This window comes from Henningerozyma blattae, chromosome 5 (assembly GCF_000315915.1).
Source record: "Henningerozyma blattae CBS 6284 chromosome 5, complete genome".
NCBI lineage: Eukaryota > Fungi > Ascomycota > Saccharomycetes > Saccharomycetales > Saccharomycetaceae > Henningerozyma > Henningerozyma blattae.
The window spans coordinates 1,177,244-1,201,575 of NC_020189.1; the positions used below are offsets into that span (position 1 = coordinate 1,177,244).

Genomic DNA, 24,332 nt, shown 5'->3' on the forward strand with positions numbered 1-24,332 from the left:
TGCTTTGCTAATGATCGAACAATAGTATATCCTTGAATATATTTACTAAATAAACTTGTATTACACCTTACAACTATGCAAGTCTTTTATGCAACTTTTCTATACAAATCTCTATAGCGAATCTTTGGTATAAACCTAAATGCAAACTTCAATGGAAATTTTCAATATAAACTCCAAATGCAAATCCTCTGAATCAATAAACGTCTCGATGATTATTTATGATATTTATTTTTTCTTTCTCTTTAAATTTCCTTTGATATTACAATTTAAATCAAAAATATATATATATATAGCAATGGTTTTAACCAGAAAAAACACTTGCCACTTTTCCTTAAAAGAATATAAAAAAAAAATAATAGAATATATCTGTCTAAATGTATACCAATGCCTTTCTATTCATTAACTAACGAATAAAAATCGAGAGTTTTATCCTTAATAAGAATCTGATGTGTTATTTTTGACAATTGATATAAAAAGGGGTTTTTTCCATTATTTTAGGAATTGGCTCCTGTGTATACTCCTTTTTTTTTCACTAAAATTGAAAATTTTACAAAAACCCACCGAAAAAAAAAACCAAAAATTAAAAAAAATACAAAAAAAAAACAAACAAACCAAAATTTACCCGGCACATACGGCGCTAACAACGTAAATGTCTATGTGTACTTTTACTTTTCTTATTTGTCTTTTTTTTTTTTATGCATTGAAACGTTTCAATGCATTTTTAATTTTTCAAATTTCTCAATTTTTCAAATTTCTCAATTTTTAAATTTCAAACATATTTAACGGAGAAAATCCAACAATTCTTGATTTATTCCATTGTTTCCTTACGCGAATTTCTTAAATTTCAAAATTATACTTAATATGGGGAATTGGCATAGGAAACCAACCGATCTAAAGAAAGATTTGACTAAGGTTTAATTCTTATCGTAAATAGATTAAGGGATTTACACACTTGACAAAATAAAAACAAACAGAAATAAAAGTATAAAAGGATAAAAGGATAAGCAATAAATACTATACAATATACAAGAGAATCAAGACTATAGAACTTAAGCATTGATTATTTCAAATATATTGTGATCTACTTTTAGAGCAGAGAATTTGATATATATAAGAAAAAAACTTGCAAAAGTAGACTTAACAATAAAAATACAGCATTAACAAAAGTTAGTAAAAAATATTGAAGTTTGCAAATAAAAAAAGACTTATGATTATTTCATTATGACCATCCGTACAGTAGTCAAATATTCAGTATACTTGGCAAACATCATTATCCGGTTTCTATTGAATAAGATATTTTTCCATTCTAAAAAAACTTTTATCTTTTCAATTCTATTTATTGGATACTTAACATACTATTTGTTTAGGGATAGAGCCTTATCTCCATACAAGAAGTTAACTCCAGATATAATACCGTTGCAAAGCTCTACAACAAACCAACATCCAATTTCTGGTAGGAAAAAGAAATCTCATATTGCTAAAGAGAATGATACAAAGGATACGGAATCACATCCGCAAATTAATTCAATCTCATCCTATTTGGAGAAATTTCTTAGAGGTATCAAGATTTTTGGGTATTTAGAAAAACCAGTCTTTAATAGTTTGATTAAGAATATTAAGACTCAGAAATTATCTGATGGTGAATTATTAATTATTGATGATTCCTCAGGGTTTATCATCTTAATTGAAGGTACTTTACAGTTGTATCATAGGGCAATGACAACAACTGCCACAACAACTCCAACTACTCGATCTCCGTCATCGTCGGCAATCTCTTTGAATTCGTCACAATCTGATGTGGAAAGTTCTGTCTTGAACAGTTCACATTCTGATAGACCTTTTGATTCAGATTCAGATTGGGATTCAGATGTAGATATACATTCAGATTCCATGGAAGATGAAGAAGTAGATTCTACTTTTGAAAATGAAGATTTCATTTATTTGAAAAATAATTTAGGTAAATATCAATTGTTAAATATTGTGAAAAATGGTTCGCCTGTATCTTCCTTAGTAAACATTTTGAATTTATTTACGGACTCTTCTTCTTCAACTACTGCCACCACTGCAAATTCTTCACCTTCTGTTTCACCAACAACTTCAAATATTAATATTGAATCAGAACGAATGAATTTAAATGATAAAAATATTACATCAAATGTTAGTACTAATAATAGAAAGTCATCCACCCCATTATCAAATGTTTATTCATTTGATCATAAAAATTCAGATGATTTCCAATTCTTGTATCCACAACCTTCTAATGTAATTGCTCGTGCTGCTACTGATTGTACAATTGCAATTATACCTTCACAAGCATTTAAAAATTTAACTTCTAATTATCCGAAGTCTTCTTCTCATATCATTCAAATGATTTTAACCAAACTATTTAAAGTTACTTTCCAAATCTCTAATTATTACTTGGGATTAACTGATGAGATCATTAAAATGGAATCTCTATTAAACAATAATTGCAAATATTTATTACCAAATGAAATAAAAAAAAATATTTTGGAAAAAAATCATTCTAAAAATCAATTTAATAAAAAAAATTATTCAAGATTACCAAGTAATATATCAGTCGATGATTCAAATTTAAATTTACGTCCCAAGATGCAAACTGATTTATTTAATGGTGAAATTAACGAATCAGATTTATTTATCAATGGAAATCAAGATGAAGATTTATTTAATAGTAATCAAACTGTGGAAGATAATTTTTTCAATGATAAGTTACAAAACTCAAACTTATCTGTAGATGCTATTCAAGATTTAACAAATTATAATGATGACGCTGAAGATGAAAATACAAATTTATCATTAGCATCTGCAATTCTATCATTCTTGGGGGTAAACGAGCATAATTTTAAACCAAAACAACATAAATATAATAATAATATTAATAATAATAATTCTTCATCAATAGAAACATTTTCAAATACAAATTTATTGTTAAATCATATTAGATCAAGAAAATTGTCTCAATCATCATCAAGATCAAATTCATTTTCTATAAATAATAGCAACACTAATCATAACTATCATCATAATTCAACTTCAAATACTAATTTAAAAATATTACCAAGTGATTTTGCCATTAAAAAATCCAAGAAAAAATCTGATAAAAAATTTTCCAATTCTACAACAAATTCAACATCAAATTCTAATTCAACTCATTATAATATTAATAAGAAGAAAAAGAAAATTTATAAAGAAATTATTCCTGAACATTTAACTTTTGAATCAGCTAAAATAGAATTGGCTAAGAATATTGAAGTTACATTTTTCAAAAAAGGCACCACTATAGTGGAACAAGATACAAATGGGAAAGGTTTGTTTTATATTATAGACGGTAAGATTGATGTTACAGTAATTAAAAATAGAAATGACCACTCCCAATTCGGTACTGATGACAATTATACTCATGTTTTGAAAAAAAATAGCAAGTCATCTCGTTCCAATCAAAAAAAATCAAGAGATTCTATACTTTTTACTGTTGAGACAGGTGGAATTGCAGGGTTTTTATCTTCATTAATAGGTTATAAATCATTTGTTAATTTAAAAGCCAAAACAGATGTCTATGTTGCATTTTTATCAAATAAATCATTAGAAACTATTTGTGATAAATATGTTTCAATATATTTAAGAATAGCAAATACATTAACAGGCTTACTGTCCCCCAGATTATTAAGAATCGATCATGCATTGGAATGGGTTCATTTATCACCAAATGAAGTTCTATTCGAACAAAATGATCCTTCAAAAGGTATCTATGTATTATTAAATGGTAGATTGAGAGAATTTAGACAACAAAATAATAAAAATATTCAATCTATTAAAAATAAGCCTACAGACGATCAAAAAGTTACTTTAGTTCAAGAATTATCTCAAGGTGAAAGCTTTGGAGAGGTAGAAGTGTTAACTTCAATTAAACGTATTTCAAGTATTGTGGCTATTAGAGAATCTGAATTAGCTCGTATTCCAAAAAGTCTTTTTGAATTTTTAGCTGTAGAACAACCATCTGTAATGTTTAGAATTACACGAACAGTAGCAAAAAAAATCATGACCTCTTTCAATATTAATACTAATAATACATATTTTAATACAATGAATGGTGCTGGTACAATTAATGATAATTTAACTAAGTTTATAAATGGAAATGGATTTAAATATGATTACAATTTAATGATTCCACCAACAAAATTCTCATCACCTTTACATTCTCATGGTCATATATTAAGCTCCTCTTCAAATAATTTTAAAACAATCACTATCTTACCAATTACAAATGGCATCCCAATTGATTTATTTGCAATGAATTTAGTCAACGCTTTTAAACAAGTTGGTCGTTCTACCATTGCTTTAAATCAAAGATCAGCTTTAACTAATTTGGGTAAACATGCTTTTGATGGATTAGGAAAATTGAAACAGAGTGGGTTTTTCACAGAATTAGAAGAGAATTATGAAATTGTTGTATACATAGCGGATGCACCACCAAGTTCAAGTTGGACAACTACCTGTATTACTCAAGGTGATTGTGTTTTACTAGTTGCTGATGCAGATCAAGATACTGAAATTGGTGAAACAGAAAGATTATTTTTGAAATATAAAAATACTTCACGAACTGAGTTAATATTATTGCATTCTGAAAGATCTGTTGAACCGGGTAGTACCATAAAATGGTTAAAATATAGAAATTGGGTTCATTCTCATCATCATATTCAATTAGAAAAATGGAATTGGAAAAATCAGCATCAAGATATTAACTCAAATGGTAATTTTGCATTAACAATTATGGATAGATTAATTCAAACTGAATTCTCAAAAAAGACTCAAGAAAATATATCTAAATTAGTACCTGATTCATTTAAAAATAAAGTGGAAAATTTTTCTTCCAAATTTATAAAGAGAAAGCAAAGATATTATACATCCGTTAATCCAAACAAAAATGACTTTTTAAGATTAGCAAGGATTCTCTCAGGTCAAGCAATTGGTCTTGTATTAGGTGGTGGTGGTGCTCGTGGGTTCAGTCATCTTGGGATCATACAAGCATTAGAAGAAAAAGGTATTCCCATCGATTTAGTTGGTGGCACTTCAATGGGTTCATTTGTTGGTGGGTTATATGCCCGTGATTATGATATTGTTCCTATTTATGGTAGAATGAAGAAATTTGCAGGCAGACTATCTTCAATTTGGAGAACTTTAAGTGATTTAACATTGCCATTGACAAGTTATACAACGGGCCATGAATTTAATAGAGGTATATGGAAAGCATTTGGTGATACAAGAATTGAAGATTTTTGGTTACAATACTATTGTAATTCAACAAATATTACTGAATCTGTTCAAGAAATTCACTCAATGGGGTATGCTTGGAGATATATCAGAGCATCTATGACAATAGCAGGCTTATTACCACCTCTTGAAGAGAATGGTTTAATGTTACTAGATGGTGGGTATGTCGATAATCTACCAGTTGATGAAATGAAGGCAAGAGGATGTACTAAGATATTTGCAGTTGACGTGGGATCTGTTGATGAAAGACTACCAGTGAAATACGGAGATTCATTGAATGGGTTTTGGGTCTTATGGAATAGATGGAATCCATTTTCCAAAGGTGTCACAATACCAACATTAGCTGAAATTCAAGTGCGATTAGCTTATGTTGCATCTGTGAATGCATTAGAAAAATCAAAAAACACGGATGGTGTCGTATATGTGAGACCTCCTATTGAAAATTATGCAACCTTAGAATTTGGTAAATTTGATGAAATTTATAAAGTCGGCGTTGAATATGGACGCAATTTTTTGAAAGAATTAGAAGAGAATGGAGAGATGCCATATGTTGCTGGCACAATGGCTGTTAATTCTGAATTTAATGAACCACAATTCAAGCTTCATAGACGCAACAGTATTTGATTTAACTTTTAAGCTATGTAATATATCAACGTATTTAATATCAGTATAATAAACTATACAAATAGAAACCTATTTCAATTTTGTTTGTGAGTTATTCATGATCCATATATATATACACATTAAACTCTTACTCTTGATACGTCTTGCTTTTATTAAGTCTATATTTGTGATGATGATGATGATGATGATGATGATTACTCTTAGTCCGTAAATATAATTCTATAATACAAAAGCTATATCATATAGACATATATATAATAAAGCAATTTAAATGATAAGGGAAATGAATATGATTTCCTATTCGCAAGTAATCATGAATCACTAAAAATGAATGAGATCAAAGTAATCAGGACTAGAATATTTATTTCTCTCTTACTCTTCAGTGGTTATAAGAGTGACACTATCACCTCTAACAAAAAGCATTTCGGAGTTTCTCTCGGTCGATTTTAGTTCGCCATCAACCAACTCATATTTGGTTTCAATAGCATCACTTAAAACAATATTGCAATGGGAGTCAAAGGCTTGTAGAATGCCGGATAATTCTCTGGCGCCACGCAATTTGACGTATATTTTTTCGTCGAGGTTCAGTTTTAGAAGGTCTAACGGAGCGTCTAAAGACATATTATATCACAATTTGAATTAATTTTTACCTTATTTTAAATTCTATCAAAATTATAAACAAGATATTAGTACTGTTAATATATATATAATTGAATTTATTCATTTTTATATTTTTTAAATTACTCTATCTTTTATGACTTTTTCTTCCTTTCGGGTTCTAGAAATTCGCGGACAGAGGGTAACGTTCAAAAAAAAATAAGTAAAATAAAATTAAAGATCTATTAAAAAAATATTTATATGGTCCCTTAAATGAATTTAAAAATAATTGTAAATCAGAGTGGAACAAAACTTTATTATTATCGACTATATATTTAGAGGGTAGAAGTGGCAGTTCATATATTTCATCATAATACTAGAGTTACTAATGTTGGGAAGGAGATATATTCATTGCACGCTAAATCTAGCTGCTCGTACCAAATTTACCAAGCCAAAGCCTCCACAACCAAATTCTTCTAATCCAAGGAAGCCAACTCAATTAACTCATCACCATACAAATTTACGTGTTACAAGACCTGTTCCTCCAACTGTGGCTCAAATAGAATGCCCTGACAACCATCCTTTATGGGAGTTTTTCAAAGAACGACAATTTATTAGAGACACTGCTCAACTGCAAGTTTTTAAGCAATTTGGAAGACCTTGGGGGATTACTGAATTACGTAGGAAATCCTTTAATGATTTGCATTCGTTGTGGTATTCTTGCTTGAAAGAAAGAAATATATTGCAAAGAGAGAGACATGTATTTCTTAATGGGGCTCGAGCACATCAACAAAATGATCCATTTGAAGAAGTCGATGCACAAATAAAAACAACTATGTGGAGGATTAGACATGTTTTAAGTGAAAGAGATAGAAGCTGGAATAGAATTAAGAATGATGATGAGGAGCTTTATTTCCAAAAGAGAATTGAATTTATTGAAGAATTTGAAAAGAGTTTTATTGAAGTGGAAGATGATATTACAGCTTTTGAAAGGTTAGAGAGATTTCAATGGATCGTATTTGGCATAAGTGAAGTCATTGAAGAGAACAACAATATCGATAGAGTTTTTACCGATGGTATTAAACATATTGCCAATTGGAAGCTACAGAGATTTTATAATAATTTAAAAAAAGATGAAGGATCGGATAATAAAAATGAATATCCTTTATTAGATGAAATAGCAAAACAAGGTAAAATCACAGACATTGGTGAAGCATTTGTCTTATTTGCATCAGAAAATAATATTCAAGATATAAATGAATCATGTATAGCCATTAAAGAATTACGTGAAAAAATCATAAAGTTCAAAAACAAGATGAGATATCGACATTAAAGAAGTATATGAATCAATTAAGTATTAATCAAACTGGCGTTGATGAAGTTGAAGAAACTAGTACACAAACAGCTTGAATTCAGGATCAATAAAAAAAGAAGCCTTTATCACGACATGTAAATATATTGATTTGATTTCAAAGGGAACAGCATGCACTTCAAGATTTAATTTGGATATATGTATATATATATATTCTTATATGATGAGTATTTAATCTAAATTTAGCCTGTAAATATAAATCGTGTAGTATAGTAACCGTCATTGTACAGTATATATCTATATAGATACGTGTGCATGTTAAACTTCAGTTTTAATGTACTTATTTTGTCTCCTATTAGGTTCTTTAAGGGCATTTTTTGGATCATAAAGAGTATCAGCAAATAGTCTCTTCTTCTTACTCTCTTTAGAGATGGGAGCTAAAGTTGTAGGAGTAGAGATTTCACGAAAGAACAATATGCCTTCAGCCCAACCCGCGTAAGGACCCCAAAGTTCTTTAAACATCAAGCGGATCAATTCTAATTCATAATTGATCTTTTTCTTTGTTAGTTTCATAGTTGAATATGTATCTCTTAAAATAGCTAATTCTTTCTTAGATGCGACAAATTTATAATCTCTCTTTGCTACTCTCCCAATATGAACATCAATTGGAACAATATCATCCATATGAAACCCCATTAGACAAACACAATCAGCCACCTTTGGTCCAACACCAGAATATCCCATTAAATGTTCTCTAATTTGAAGATAATCATTTTTATATAAGTTGGAAATATATTGAAAATATTCTGTATCATTTATTATTCCGACTATTTTTTTCTGTTGAACCAATAATTTGGCTGTCTCTATTATATAACGTGCCCTATATCCAAACCCTAAAGATCTCAGTGACTCTACAGAAGCTCTATCACAAAGCTCTTCACTAGTTGGGAAAGAATAATAGTTTGAAAACTCATGTTTATTGAGCAGATTCCCATAATGGGACGAGAGTTTTTGACACATTTGAGATATTCTTGGTATATTATTATTGCTTGAGCAAATAAAACTAATCAAAGTTTCCCAAGGTTCTTGTTGAAGTACTCTTACTCCTCGTAAATTTTTACCTTTAAATGTAGAATCGTTTGGTAGCCATTGTTCTTCACATAATTTCTCCACATCTACTTCCATTCTAAAATACTGCTTAATCCAATTATGAATTTCACGAGATTCAAGTTTGATGGAACTTTCCAAATGATATTCTAATTTGCTATCATTTTGTTTTAATCTAATAATTTGAAATTCCGGTGTTAAAGGATATAATTTCAAAGTATTAGTATACCATCCACTTTCTGAATCAAGTACCCATCTAAAAGCTTGGCCGGTTTGTAATACATTTTCTAATTGTAAACTACGTCTACATATATTGAAAAACCCTCTATATTCGTTCATAATATTGTATCAAATTAGAATTTGATACTGTTTATTATGGTTATTAATTTCATATTAAAAATATTTTTCATTTTTGGCGTTTTTTTTATACTCCGATAAAATTAGTACGTGTAATATAATAAATGATAATATATAATAATATATATAATTTTTTCTAATTCATACACATCTCTAATGCGTGGATGATAAATTTTTAATGAATTAAAATTAGGTTATTATTCTCTAGTAACTAAAATTATTCAAGTTTTTTTCCTTTTTTTAGAATGAATGAATATTTCATTTTTAAGACAATAAAATTTCTACCTTTTTGGGTAATATTTGCTTTGCTATTAGGTTAATAGATTTATCTCTAAGTTATATATATAAAAAAAATGTTGTTCAAAGATTAGAGAACAGGTTTGGTTTATCGTATAACTATACAATTATACTTCTAATTATTTTTGATGTTTTGCTTCGCAGAATCAGTGTTAAAATGATGTATCTATTGTAGATAGAATATCTTTTATTATAAATAACCAGAAATATTGCTATATTTCAGGAATAAAATTTAATGAATTTACTCTTGTTGCTTTGTTTGCATTTTCAAACACAACTACTTAAAGCTTTGAAAGACTAGCATTTGGTAGAATTCATTTCTTCATTGAATAAATATAACTGCTAGAATATATTTTTAGCCGCCGTCTTAAAGAAATATTTTTAGAAAGAGTACAAGCTTAACGAACACTAGTATTAAAAAAACAAACAAAAACAAACAAACAGAATATTCTATACGTGAATTGAATATTTTATAACTTTAAATACTCCTATATTTACCAAATTAGGAAATAATTCCTGGCATTCTCGAATGGGTATGTCCGAAATTCCAGGGTTGTCCGAAATACAAATAAATATTTCTAATAAATATGGAATAAAAGCTCTGGAAAATGTCAATTGCAATGAGAACAATTGTAGACATAATGTCATATTGCTAGCCAAGGATATCGTCTAAGAACTTAAATTCAAAGAAACTGTGTATTTTTTTAGTAATTCAATATGGATTGGTTAATGGGAAAAAATCCCAGATAATAATAAACTCTGTAACATGATATTTTAACTACTTGAACTCAAAGAGGTAGTATTCCAGTAATAATTTTATTTTTTAATGCTTAGAAATAGCATTTCCTTATCATAGAAAATATAAATAAAATCTTCCTTTCAATCAGCCTCATCTACATTGATACATTCGTTTAGCAGCAAACTTTCAGCCCTCACTAACTTCCGTTAATTAATCAATTGAAATCTTTTAAGTTTATTTAGAGAATATTCTAACTTGAATACAATATTAGGCTTACATATCAAACTACAGAACTGACTTAGCTACAAAATAAAATCGATGCCTTCCCTATGTTTTCCTCTTTTGATCTATTTCCGTTAACTATTTCCGCGGCTTCACGCGTTGTGTAAATTGACGCGCGTTATTCCATCATAATTTATCAACTTTTCAGTTAATACTAAAAGCATCAAATTAACCTCAAAACAATTTCATCAAGACTTTTTAGCTAGACATAAGCCTCTAAAGATTAAGAGCAACATCGAGAGTGTGACTTCCCCTCGTGTGACTCATGCTGAGATCTCTCTCGACCGCCCTTTTTAATCGTCTTTCACATTCTTTTGAAGCCCATAAATACCATCGTTTTATTACCAAGACCAAATTTTCCATATCAGCTATCAAAAAGTCACAAACTGCCTCATTTACCAATAGAATTCAATCACATCCAACCACAGAATATTTCCAGTATACAAAAAATATGGCTTATTCAAAAGAATCAAAAAAGTTGCTGACCTCTAGTGGTAATATTGGATCATCTCATGATAATTGGAATGACTCAGACTACGATGATATGGCAGAATTAATGGACTCACCTCCACACAATAATGTACAACTAGAAATTCCAAATATACCGTTGCCGGTGCAGAATAGTATCTCATCCAAATTGACGGATTTACCTTTTAAAAACACTCGACAAGAAATAACAGAAGATTATGCTATCTCATCATTTAATGAAGTATCTCATGATAATCCTCCACAATTGATCGATTTATCGTCACAAGAAACAATTATACAAGATATTAATATTCCAAAGCTTAAAGATTCGCTCCCAAATCTAGCGGCTAGTACCCCAATTAAACAATCGATTCCAAATCCATATACTTCACCAGATTCAAAGTTGAAGGTATCACCAGATAGAGATGATTTTTCTAATCAAAGATTGACATTTTTAACTCAACCACAGCTAGATACTGATATCAAATATGCCACAAAGGAAAACACTGTAAAGGTTAAAAAGCCGATTTTATTGAGTGTGGAACAAGAAAATGTTTTGAAGTTAGCAGAAAATGGTTATAATATTTTCTATACAGGTAGTGCAGGTACAGGTAAATCAATTTTATTGAGAGAGATTATTAAATTATTGCAAAGAAAGTACGGTAGAGAAAATATTGCTGTGACAGCTTCGACGGGTCTTGCTGCTTGTAATATTGGAGGTATTACTGTACATTCCTTTGCAGGAATAGGTTTGGGGAAAGGTGAAGAATCTAAGCTGTATCAAAAAGTTAGAAGGTCTAGAAAACACAAAGATAGATGGGAAAGAATCAATGCTTTAGTTATTGACGAAATTTCAATGTTAGATGGGGCATTGTTAGATAAATTAGATTTTATTGCAAGAAAGATTAGAAGGTCTCATAGACCCTTTGGTGGTATTCAATTGATATTTTGTGGAGATTTTTTCCAATTACCACCAGTAGCAAAGCCAAATGAACCTGAAATGAAATTTGCTTTTGATTCAAATATTTGGCAAACAGGTATTGATATGACAATTATGTTAAAGAAAGTTTTCCGTCAACAAGGTGATAATACATTCATTGAAATGCTAAATATGTTAAGATTAGGGAAGTTGGATTTTAAAATGGAAATAGAATTCAAAAAATTGCAAAGACCTTTACCTGAAGATGATATAATACCTGCAGAATTATATAGTACAAGAAACGAAGTTAATCGAGCAAATAATTCTCGTTTAATGAGATTACCAGGACAAATTACTACTTATTCATCTGTGGATTCAGGTTATTTACAAGATAAAGAACAAAGAGAGAAATTATTACAGAATTTTTTAGCTCCAAAAAATTTGCAATTGAAAGTGGGTGCACAAGTTATGATGATTAAAAATATCGATTCGACTTTAGTCAATGGTTCATTAGGGAAAGTGATAGATTTTATTGATCCAAATACATATATGTTTTATGAAGCCATTACCCAAAATCCTAACATACCTGCTTCTGAATTTGAAAAATATAAAGATAATCCTGAATTATTAAAACTTCATTTTGGTAATGATGAACCTGAAAACGAAACTGCAGTTAGGAAAAAAACTGTCAAAGAACAATTTTGTCGATTGAATTCAAACCTAGCTGATCAATCTATAGATGGGAATATTTTTGATTTTTTGATTGATCACGAAAATGATACAACACAAGATTTAGCAAATCTTCAAAGGAAAAAGGATTTAATTAATGAGCTCCATAAAAATTCTAAAAATCAAAATAAATTGCCTTTGGTTAGATTTAGAACATCAGATTTGTCAACAAGAACGGTCCTGGTAGAACCAGAGGATTGGAGTGTTGAAGATGAAAATGAAAAACCAATTGTTTCAAGAGTACAACTACCTTTAATGTTAGCTTGGTCCATTTCTATTCATAAGTCTCAAGGTCAGACATTACCAAAAGTAAAAGTAGATCTTAACAAAGTCTTTGAAAAGGGTCAAGCATATGTAGCATTATCAAGAGCAGTTTCGAGGCAAGGTTTACAAGTGCTAAATTTTGATAAAAGAAAAATCTTTGCACATGAAAAAGTTGTAAAATTCTATGAAACGTTACAATCCTCTGAAGAAGTGTTTAAAAAATTCAGCGCTTCTAAAGAAAACGAATTTGTAAGTAAGCATAATCCTAAACAGAAAAAATTGAATTTTGCACCAGTTCAAGAAGAGTTTAAACGTCCATTTAAAAGGAGGAATACAAACAATGCACCAAATGGCGGTATAGAAGCAATGCTGAAGAAAATAATACCATCACGAGGGAAACCATTAGGAACGAAGATAGATGCTCCGCCAGAGGATCTTGAAATATTGTAATTATATTAATAATTTAACTCAATTAAACTTCTATAATTGAACTGCATTAGCATGCTAAAGCCTCCTTTAGCGATTTAAATGGCATAACTAAATGGCAATAATATATTAAAATGAACTCGATGATTGAATAATATATAGCATTGATAGCAACTCTTTTTGGTAGAGTATTGTTATTCATATATACCAAGTTCGTGGTGCTACTGACTTTATAGATACATCATGACTACTTATTGGAACATACGTGATATTTTAATATAAATTCAGTTTGTTTTTTCTAACTAAATTATATTTAAATAATTTTCATATCTTTAATCGTTTTCAATTCGCGTCATTATAAATTTATGATACGAAATTTGTACTATACAAATGAAAAAATTAAAAAGAAAAAGGAAAAGTATTTTAAAATCTTGAACTATAAAATACATTTTAAAGTCTAATAGGTAAACTATATATTGATTTAGGAGTTGATAATTTACTTACTATAAGTATTATTTTGTTAGAGAAGGTCAACCACCCATAATAACAATGTCATTAACAAATGAACAAAAAGAGCAGGCCAATTTCAAAGTTCAATATTATGAAGCAGATGTAGTTTATAATAATTATACAGATACACTGGATAAGATTACTAGAATTACACACTCTTTATTAACAGGTAAATTAATTGAAAACGGACAATTAAAAGAAGAAGATCGATTTAATGCTGAAAATTTAGAACGATTGAAAGAATCTATGGAATTAAGTTATATTGATTTACAGACTTCACTTGAAAATAGAAAGACTAGATTGGAGAACTGGGAACAATCAAATAAGGATAAAATTACGCAAACTACTAGATTGGTGCATAGAGCATTGCCTGAGCTAAGATCTACTAGAATGAGATTACAAAAGAGAATTACTAAATTAAGAAACATGTATGACTCCGTAAGTACGCTAAATCAAGAGATAACAATGTTATCTCGAGGTCGTTCAACTTTAATAGCTACTAGATCTGATTGGGAAAAGCATTTAGGTAAAGAATTAACTGAAAAGTTAATTACTGAGAATTATTTAGAATCATTAAATAACGAAGTACCAAATGCCAGTGAAATCAAATATCGCGCTTATGATTCCTTTACAAAAGGTTTAAAAGAATTAAAACATACAAATACTACAATGAAAGAGGATTTAAATAGATTAGATAAAGAATTATCGTCTTATAAAGAGAAATGGTTGAAGGATTCTGAAATATTTGCAAAAATTAATGAGGTGTTACAAGATGAAATAAACAGAAGAAACATGAAGAATAATTTATATCTAGATAGCAAAAGCACAGCTACTACTAATGGTGTAGACATTGAAGGTGGGATTATGGAAGAAGATGATGAGGAGGAAGACTATGAGGATGATGAAGATGAAGATGAACAAAAGTATAACGGTGAAGTTTCTAATGGAAATCAAACAGATATTACCGGTTCAGATAGTGATATCGTTGATGATGATGACATCTCTGAAGAGAATGATTATGAGGATAGTAATATACCAATCAATGGAAAGACAAATATTAATTCCGATGATGACAATGCAAATGTACAAATGGATGAGGAAACAAATATGCAAGTTGATGGGCAAGAACAATTGCAAGTTGATGAGCAAGAACAAATGCAAGTTGATGAGCAAGAAGATGAAAATAGATTTATTAATGAGACTGAGGAAGCACCCGAAACATCTGTTGATAGCCAAAGTCAAAGCATTCGAGATGAAATTAATGGTGCATCATTGCCTGATGAATAGGATGAAACGAAATATAAGAGATTGACGAAACTTTAATGATGTAAATATACTCTGGTATAATTGCTTATAATCAGACTCTCCTAAAGACGTGCTTTAATATAAATATTTCTAATTTTAATAAATACTTAATTATTTAGCATATCTGTCAGCATCTTTTTTGATAGAAGAGAAGAATAAACTAAATAGCCGCTAATGGAATTTCCATTTCATCACATTACCATATAAAAGCAACCTTCTGAACGTAAAAAAAAATAAAAATTTATAATTTATAGTAAAGAATAATAATTAGTTAAATTTATATTTTTTTGATTTGTTAGATGTAAAGTAAAGAGATATGAAAGAGATGATATATAGTAGTTAAAAGTTAATTAATACAGAATAATTAAATTACCATAAATAAAAATAAACGTATAAATTACATTTAAAATTAATTTCATTTAAACAGTTTCTAAAATTTCATCCTTGAAACCAGAAACCTTCTTACCCTTTTCTTCACCGGAAGCTTCACCGTGTAAAGCCATTAAAGCACCTAAATCGAATTTTGGTTGTTTTAGTAACTTAACTTTTCTAATATGAACGTTTTGTAATGGGAAGATATCTTTGGTAGCGTTTTCAATTTCCTTGTTGATAACTTCTGGAATCAACTTGGAAGTTAATTGAGCCAAAGTGGAACCTTGAACTTCCTTGGTCAAGATGTCAGAAATAACCTTTCTGATGGCTCTGATGTGGGAAGATTGAGCGTAAGCAGTTCTCTTGACTTGGTTAGATTGTTTTCTGGTGAAAGCAATGGCGAAGACTCTTAAAACGTAATCATCAGCAGTCTTGACAGTGACGTTAGCTTCGATCAAAGTTTGCCATTTTCTAACCATGGATCTCAATTTATCAGTAGTGAAATCCATACCGTGGAAGTTGGTCAATAAGTTCTTACCTTGAACTTCATCGACTCTCAATTTGACCTTTCTGAAAGAGTAATCTTCAGAACCTTGTAAATCAGCCAAACAGACTTCGACGACTCTGCCTTTCAAAGCATCAGCAGCGTTCTTCAAACCAGTGGACTTGTTGACCAAGGTTTTACCAACGTTTCTGTTTTCAAAGGTAGATGGAGCTTTGATATCAAACCAATCCTTTCTGGTGAATGGATCGACAATCTTCTTCTTCAAACCTTTCTTACCCTTGGATAGTCTCTTGTTCTTACCAACAGCCATGTTTGTTCGGTATATATAGTCGTGATCTTTTCAATATCTTAAATCTATCTTTAAAAATGTAGTATAATTTTAAACGTTAATTTTAATTAATCTCTTTCAAATTTCCATATATTTTTTCACTATTCCCACCCTCAATAATTATCAAATGGGTACCATTACTCCATACAAGGTACTATAGGGTCTTTGTCTCTCCGCCTACTAATCTTACCTTTCCAAAGGAAGTCCCTTCTAGAGAGACAACTTGTTCCTTCTAGAAAGTTTCAGTATCACGAAAGTCTTTCTGAGGAGGATAAGTTTCTAGAGGGAACTCTGTCTGGAATTTAGAAGGAAGCCGAATTTTTCTCATAATGACGCAAGATATTGATAGGAAATTTTTTACCGGAAAATCCTATTTTTCAGGATGCACGGATGAGCAGGGAATATTGAAATAGAAGTTTCAATGAAATTTTACCGAAATGTTACCGAGAGATAAAGATTATGGAGATGAGAAGACACAATTACAAGCAATGACATAAAATGTTGCTATTCCAACATAGGCTATACGTGAGATATAAGACGTGAGATATGAGATATGAGATATGAGACTTACAACCTGAACTTTTATTCATGTTGCGTAATATCAAGAAAAAGTTTCTGTTTATATGGGTATGCAAATATATATTGTTTGGTTATGTAACTGTACAAAGGTAAGAATACACAATGAATGCGTAAATATTTATAGGCTCTTTAGGATGACGTCTTTATCCAACGCTCTTTGGACATCTTCTGTAGGTATTTGTAATTTGATAAGACTCACTCTTTCGTTTCTCATCGTTTGTTTAGTGATGATCCCTGAGTCAACAAGACAGGAGACAAAATAATCCCAAGATAAGATACGTAATTGTATATTCCCATCTTTAATCGACTTTGAATCTCCCTGCTTACCTCCTAGGTGATAAAGCATGGAATATAATTCTTTCATGTACTTGTTACCATTATTAACATGCATCACTAATTCAATCTCGTCTACAATGTTCCCTACCTGATGTTCTTGTGTACCGGTTTTCTTAACCAGATTTAAAAATGCATATAGAAATAGTTTAATGGTAAAGGAGGAATCAGAGATGTATTGGATACTTGGTGAATTTATAATTTCATTCAAGGCTTTCATGATATGGAAAATCCGTACTGTTTGTATTTCATTCCCTTCAGAGTCGTATTCAATTTCCTTTAATTTGTCTGTAACCTTCCCATTCTCAGATATATCCCTCTGTTCAGCTTCTTTTTCTTCTTGTAGTAATCGATCACCATCATATCCAAACCCATGTCTAGCCATATAATGTTGTTCTGCAATTTCGGTTGCTCTCTTACAAATCTTCAAGGCTCTTCTTGCATCACCACTAACACTAGCTACTTTTCTCGAGGCAATTTCGATAGCATCATCGCTCATTCTCAATCTCACTTTTTTAACGTTAGCTGGTAAATATTTCTTCTTTTCAATTACAGTATCATTCTCGTCTACTTCCTCATCTCCTTCTCCTTCTTCTTCTGGAATCAAATGGCTATGACCAGTATCCATGTTGACATAAAAAGAAGAATTATTCAAACCTTTTAGTCTGAAATGAATAATTGTATTTAATTCTTCATAAGTATAACCTGTAAACATGATTCTAGTGAACCCAATTCTTGATGAAACTTTATTACCTAATTCTTTCTCAGGTAAATCCATAGTATTTGCAACTGCCAACACTATTAATTGGGCATTCTCATAAGTTGTCCAATTGAAAAAATTATACATGATATCTTGAGATTTATTAACTAAAGCATCCAATTCATCCAATAATAAAATAATAGGTCTCTTTTTATTCTTGGGTACTTTATTAAAATAAAATTCCAAAGATTCCATAGCAGCACCCCATGTTAGTTGTTCTCCTGATATTTTATTCCATAAAACTTCATAACTATCTGTAGGTTTAACCATTTTAAGACCATTGATTTCTACATATTGAAATTTTGGTAATTCATTTTGTATCATGGATGTATGTAATTCTTTAATAACTTCACGAACTGTCAAAGTTTTACCAACACCTGGTGTACCTGCAATATAAATTGTAGTCGCTGATGTGGATTGCAAGGCACTATATAAAGAAAGGTATATTGATGCATATTCATTTTCTCTACCTGGTAAATAATTAGTAAAATTTGTACTTTTAACAATTTCTTCTCTAGAATTTGTAGAATTTAATTGTCTTTTCACTTTAGAAAAAATAGTCTCCACAACTTCATGTCCCTTAGGTGCTTTTAACTTATCTTCTAATTGTGAGATTTGTAAATCAGTTGATGATTGATTAAATTCAGCTAATTTTGTTAAATCAGGAATATCTTTGATCGATTTAAATCTCTTTGAAAATGGAGTATATTTTTTTTTGGCACGAACAACATTTCTTTTAGTAAATTTTCGAACTATTGGATTTTTATCAGTATATCGACCAACTGGTTCAAATAACTTAGATGATTTATGGCTTGAACGACTTAAATCAATATCTGATTCTTCTTTTATTTTCTTGGGTCTGCCTCTAGTAACTCTCTTTTTCGTTCCAGATTCTGATAGAGATGATCTAGAGGTTTTTTGCCCATTGGAACTTATAAATCTTAAATCTCTTCTATTTGATCTACGGGCCACGAAATCATCATCTTCTTCTTCTTCTTCTATTTCTTCTTCTTCGTCAATATGATCATCTGAATCTGAATCAATCTCTCCTTCATCGGTATCAAGGCCTTCATCTGAACTGGCTTCTGGATCATCTGAGAAATTACTCTCATTACCAGATTCTTCTGAATTATCGCCTGGATCAGAAGCGGATCTAGATTCGTTTCCAATAGAATTTGAATCATCTGATCCATTAGTTATTTCAATATTATCTACACTTATTTTATCATTTGCATTGAGTTCACTTTTAATTTTCTTAATCTTTGGTTCTTTAATACTTAATTTGCTTATTTTGTTTAAATTTTCATTTACATCTAAGTGTCTTTTAATTTGGTTTGAAGAATTAGTCTCTTGATTAGATTTTTTATTTTTTGGAGATGACAAATTTTTTAAATATTGTTCGAATTCTTTTGCAGTTAATCCCTTCGCAAAATTCTGAATATTGTTGTAATTGATTCTTTTAATGCAACTAGAATCAGGATTACAAGAATAGTTTACAAAAAAATTCTTATTTTCGTCAAAATTAGGAGTAGATTTCAATTTGCTCCAACTTTCTCCTCCATTTATCACGGTAGCAATGTCGACAATTTTGTACAATGGTAATTCATAATATTCTACAGTTAAATAAATTTCATTTGGGTCAGTTTCCTCCTCAAATTTTTTCAATAAAGTTCCATCATTTAGATCAGTTAATTCTGGATGTAATTGTTTATAATATGCAATTGGATCTAATTCAAAATGCCTTAGATAGGAATAAGCCCAAACTTCTACGATATGTGAAGTAGTATTTAATCTGATGTCACCCACCAAGTAAACTGAATACCTCGAAGGATCGTTCAAATCTGTCTCTGTATTGTCGTTATCGGCGTCGTTATTTTCTTTAGAGCTCTCTTCATTCACCAGGATATTACTACCGCGGCTAAATATTAGACCATCTGACTCTCTTTGCAATTGAACATTTACTTTACCACTTCTTCTACTTGCTCTTTTATTAGTGTCCGTAACTACTTGTCCAAACTCATCTTTAACAATGATCTTCCAGCCTTTTAATTCTTTGTGATTTTGGGCCATACTATATATCCTCTATTATTAGTCTATATTAAGAATTATTAAATTCTTAAGCGTAGTTATATTCTTGTACTTGTTGTAATAAGATTATCTTTGTAATTGAGGTTACTGAAAATAATTCTTAATCTCGTTATATTTACGATCCTGAGATTTTTTATGTTTTAATAATTTTTTATCGATTTCACCGATAAATAAGATGTAAAACATGATAACAGCTCCAAGATCTAAAAAATTTTAGATCTATAAAAAAAAAACACTCTAGAAAAAGCCAAATAAGTAGTTAAAAATAACTGAATCATATTAAAATTTTAATATAAAAATGTAACAATAAATTTGTCTCATAAAATTTAATAGTTTTGTTTTTTATATAATTTTAACTATATTTCATGGACCATATTTTGAAACTATAAATGATAAAATTAATATTCTTCAATCATCCCGGCACATGAAATCATTGGCAAACAATATGTTAAATCCTATTTAAACAATCTTGATCATACTTATTTTTTTATCTACTGTGTTTTTCTTTACAAGCGCCAAGGATTAAATAATCAACATTAAAAACTCCGTTGATTTGCAAAAAAAAGGGCAAGCATTTCTAAAAGAAAGTCTCCAATTGAAAAACTTGTAGGTAAAGCCAAACCATTTTAAATATATTTAAAAAGCTGTAAGAGATTAAAAATGGAAAATCAGAAAGAAGCTATATCACGTCATGAAAAATCTGTCGATTCCCCAACAAAACAGCACCAAAGTTGTCCCAAATCTCCAAATAAATCTTTAGAAAAACAAGATCAAAAATCTTATAACGAAATTAAAAAAGTAGATAAATTGAAAAATGATATTTTTTCAGATAAATGGCTAAAAGGGAATAAGAAAGAGGAGATTATCAGTCAAATGATGAAGAATGATATCTTGCAAAAAATAGAAGAAATGAATAAGATAATGGATAATGAAACAGAAAGGTTAAATACTAACCTTATTACCCTTGATGGGGTAGAGAATAAAATTATATTACAGGATTTTGATTGGGACTCTGTTATTAAATTATCTGCTGACTTAATGGATGAATATTTCAAGAAGATAGAAAATTTGAGTAATAAGCACCGATTATTGTTAAAAGTATGTCTAATTTCTTTACCAAAAAATAAACTTATGATTTACTTTCTTTTACTAACAATTTTTTTTCCTTCCCCTAACTTATGAATGAAAAATGTTTCTTCAGAAGCATGAATTTTGGAAAGAAGCTGCATTTTCTATGGATAATGCTCAAGCTTCGATGATGTTAGAAGAATCACAAAACTGGATAATAAATAAGGAATTCCATTTGAAATATAAAAATCATCGTTTAATAAATTCAGTAAAAGCTATTAAACTAGCTACGGATGAATTGGAAGTAAATGAGTGATTTCAAGCTTCATGTTATTCTGATTTTTAATAAATTCCGGGATTTACTATTTTTTGCATTCCTAATTACGTATAGCTATATACTCCATTAATGTTAATACACTAAGTACCAAAATGTATATATTGTCGAATAATAAAGTCTAATTTGACTTTATTAAAAGATATAAATAAGATTTAGTCATCTATTTCTGATTTGGTACTACTTATTGTACGTTTAATTTCTTTTTCTTTAATTCTAATCAATATTTTTTGAAGAATAAACCATTTTTTTAAAATATTTTATTTTAATTAAACCACAAATAATTATTTTATTTGAGTTTCTAAACTGGCTATTCTAAAAATACTTGTTAATGCTTTTTACTTATTGTGAAAAATACTTTAGTCAGAAACTCAAATATATTCAATTTTAATTTCATTTTGTATAAACACTTGAAATTAGTGAAATACTATCTTAATAATATACTAAAATAAAGTTTCATTTTCTGTTTATCTAGAGCACTAGATTCAAAAAATAACAACTTTTAAATGCTATTGTATATATTTCAAAATTATTTGAATTTGAGTATTAAATTGTGACACTTTTCTATATCTCGCGTATTGAAATTTTATTCATCGGTTTAAATAATAGAAACTTGTATGACAACCAAATAATTATTATAGGGACCATAAAAGAATTTTAAAAGAAAAAGCTGATCTAATTAGTAAAAGTTAGCTTAGGAGGCCAAAAGACAAAATTAATATTGTGTTACGTTTATAAGAAGATTACTATCTAGTGTACACTTATTTTCTAACCTGCCAATGAACGTATAATTCGAGTTCTAATAAAGACCTACAGAAAAAAAACACAAACCAACATGAATATTTTATTGGATACTATTACAGATTCTTCATGGAATATTAGTGAAGAAGAAAAGAAAAAGGGAAGCCAAATTCTTGAAGATATATTCTCATCACAAAAGGATTTTGAAACTTATTTTTCATCACAAGCTATTTCAGGTAGTATAGTTGAAGAAATTGCAGAAGTAGATGCCAAAATCACATTGGTAGAAAAGGATATACGTAAAGTTTTAATTGACAATAAGGATGAAGTTGTTAAAGATCTATTAGGCAATAATACAATGGGAAAATTGAACGAGTTTCATAAACAATTGGATTTATTATGGGAAGTGAAAAATGGGCCTGAAAAGGAGGATTCAATTAATACAACTAATATAAATTTACCATCCAATATTATTACTCAGCAGGAAAATGATTTATTGTTGGATGATATATTGAATGAAACTGTTGATTCTGATAAACGTCACATAGATAATGATAAATTAAAAGAACAAGAAGATGAATTCCATATTGCTATTAAGAAATTAAGAGATAGAATTAATAAGAATAAAGATGATGTAATTATTGGTAAAGGTACTTTAACCAGTGTTTTAGATAATATTACGGAAATTACTGAATTAATGGAATTACCCTTTTTAGCAAGGACATGTATCAAGACTGGCCATTATCAAGAAGCTGTTTTATTATATACACATACGAAATCATTAATGGTAAAATTTCATGGCTCCTCTATAGTGGAAGGTATATGCAATAATGTACTTAATGAGATCACTACTACCATGCTAAATGGATTAGTTAAATTACTATCCACTAATATATCTATAAATTCATTAAAGAAGATTCTAAAATATTTATCATCTATACCCCCATTTGACGATAAGGATACGTCTTCATTATTACAAGTTTTCCTTGCGATGAGATTTAATTTTATTCAAAAAGAGATTTCATCCTTTTCATTAGATACAAATCCATCGAATGAAACTTTAATGGAAATCATGATTAAGAGGAAAATTGAAGTGTTAAGAGAACATACTTATACATCTTTAAACATTTTCCCCACCACTTTTACTTCGATTAAAGAGGATGTCTATATCCCATTAAAGAAGGAATTAGATATAAATATCCCAATAGAAGACAATAAACCAAATGAAACGGTTGCTACTGAGGGTGCTACTACTGAGGGCGCTACTACCGAGAGTTCTACTACCGAGCATGCTATAACTAAGAATGATACAGCCGAAAATGCTACTACAGAACATGCTACAACCGAAAGTGATGCACTTGAAAATGCCACATTTGAAGATAATAAAGGTGCCACAGAAAATTCAGCAAAGAAAGCAGAAACCGATGAACTCCAATCAACTGATGAAGATACTAGCACTCCAATTAAGCAAGGACACGTTAAACAAGACACCAGCTCGAACAATGACGCTATAGAAGAGTCAAAAGACCAAAAAGATTTGATTACAAAGGAAAATGATTCTAAGTCATTATACGAGTCAAAAAAAGATGGAAAGATTACTACAGAAGAAGAAAAATCTGTCATAAAAGAAAAAGAGTCCCTTGTAGAAATTACAATGCACCCTAAAGAACCTAAACCTATTGAGCCAAGACGAAACACGTTAACCTCTACTGAAAAAAAAATTCCCACCAATCCATTCATGCTTCAGTTTGTTAACGAATGTATAGGGTTCCTTCTAAAAGACCTCACCTCTGCCAAACTGGACACTCCACTGACTGAGTCCGTATACTTACAACTCATCTATTGTTCCTTCCGTCTCAGAGATCTTAATGTTAACTACCATCGCTTATTCCTAAACAAACTTGGTGAGACTAAACTCTTTACCACTTCACAAATACGAAACGCCATCCAGAAGAGATATGAGCTTGCCAGCAAGTACACCTAGTGTCTACCCACT

The 24,332-nt window shown here is 29.8% G+C and overlaps 10 protein-coding genes across 10 annotated transcripts; 6 read left to right on the plus strand and 4 right to left on the minus strand.

Moving 5' to 3' along the window:
• Positions 1–1,221: 1,221 nt before the first annotated feature.
• Positions 1,222–5,916, plus strand: NTE1 (lysophospholipase; the record flags this gene model as incomplete). The annotated part of the gene is made up of 1 exon (XM_004180985.1): positions 1,222–5,916. The coding sequence occupies one exon, from the start codon at positions 1,222–1,224 to the stop codon at positions 5,914–5,916; it is 4,695 nt and encodes a 1,564-aa protein (XP_004181033.1).
• Positions 5,917–6,288: 372 nt separating this feature from the next.
• Positions 6,289–6,537, minus strand: LSM3 (U4/U6-U5 snRNP complex subunit LSM3; the record flags this gene model as incomplete). Its single annotated transcript, XM_004180986.1, has 1 exon — positions 6,289–6,537. One exon carries the CDS (start codon positions 6,535–6,537, stop codon positions 6,289–6,291), a length of 249 nt encoding a protein of 82 aa, XP_004181034.1.
• A 364-nt stretch (positions 6,538–6,901) lies between these two features.
• Positions 6,902–7,846, plus strand: MRPL4 (mitochondrial 54S ribosomal protein uL29m; the record flags this gene model as incomplete). Its single annotated transcript, XM_004180987.1, has 1 exon — positions 6,902–7,846. The coding sequence occupies one exon, from the start codon at positions 6,902–6,904 to the stop codon at positions 7,844–7,846; it is 945 nt and encodes a 314-aa protein (XP_004181035.1).
• Positions 7,847–8,143: 297 nt separating this feature from the next.
• On the minus strand, positions 8,144–9,271 carry OGG1 (8-oxoguanine glycosylase OGG1; the record flags this gene model as incomplete). The annotated part of the gene is made up of 1 exon (XM_004180988.1): positions 8,144–9,271. One exon carries the CDS (start codon positions 9,269–9,271, stop codon positions 8,144–8,146), a length of 1,128 nt encoding a protein of 375 aa, XP_004181036.1.
• A 1,601-nt stretch (positions 9,272–10,872) lies between these two features.
• PIF1 (DNA helicase PIF1) lies at positions 10,873–13,437 on the plus strand (the record flags this gene model as incomplete). Its single annotated transcript, XM_004180989.1, has 1 exon — positions 10,873–13,437. One exon carries the CDS (start codon positions 10,873–10,875, stop codon positions 13,435–13,437), a length of 2,565 nt encoding a protein of 854 aa, XP_004181037.1.
• Positions 13,438–13,962: 525 nt separating this feature from the next.
• Positions 13,963–15,210, plus strand: MFT1 (Mft1p; the record flags this gene model as incomplete). Its single annotated transcript, XM_004180990.1, has 1 exon — positions 13,963–15,210. One exon carries the CDS (start codon positions 13,963–13,965, stop codon positions 15,208–15,210), a length of 1,248 nt encoding a protein of 415 aa, XP_004181038.1.
• Positions 15,211–15,647: 437 nt separating this feature from the next.
• RPS1B (40S ribosomal protein eS1) lies at positions 15,648–16,415 on the minus strand (the record flags this gene model as incomplete). Its single annotated transcript, XM_004180991.1, has 1 exon — positions 15,648–16,415. The coding sequence occupies one exon, from the start codon at positions 16,413–16,415 to the stop codon at positions 15,648–15,650; it is 768 nt and encodes a 255-aa protein (XP_004181039.1).
• A 715-nt stretch (positions 16,416–17,130) lies between these two features.
• ORC1 (origin recognition complex subunit 1) lies at positions 17,131–20,175 on the minus strand (the record flags this gene model as incomplete). Its single annotated transcript, XM_004180992.1, has 1 exon — positions 17,131–20,175. The coding sequence occupies one exon, from the start codon at positions 20,173–20,175 to the stop codon at positions 17,131–17,133; it is 3,045 nt and encodes a 1,014-aa protein (XP_004181040.1).
• Positions 20,176–20,853: 678 nt separating this feature from the next.
• GMC2 (Gmc2p) lies at positions 20,854–21,577 on the plus strand (the record flags this gene model as incomplete). Its single annotated transcript, XM_004180993.1, has 2 exons — positions 20,854–21,291; positions 21,395–21,577. 2 exons carry the CDS (start codon positions 20,854–20,856, stop codon positions 21,575–21,577), a joined length of 621 nt encoding a protein of 206 aa, XP_004181041.1.
• An 853-nt stretch (positions 21,578–22,430) lies between these two features.
• On the plus strand, positions 22,431–24,320 carry COG8 (Golgi transport complex subunit COG8; the record flags this gene model as incomplete). The annotated part of the gene is made up of 1 exon (XM_004180994.1): positions 22,431–24,320. The coding sequence occupies one exon, from the start codon at positions 22,431–22,433 to the stop codon at positions 24,318–24,320; it is 1,890 nt and encodes a 629-aa protein (XP_004181042.1).
• Between the last annotated feature and the right edge of the window lie 12 nt (positions 24,321–24,332).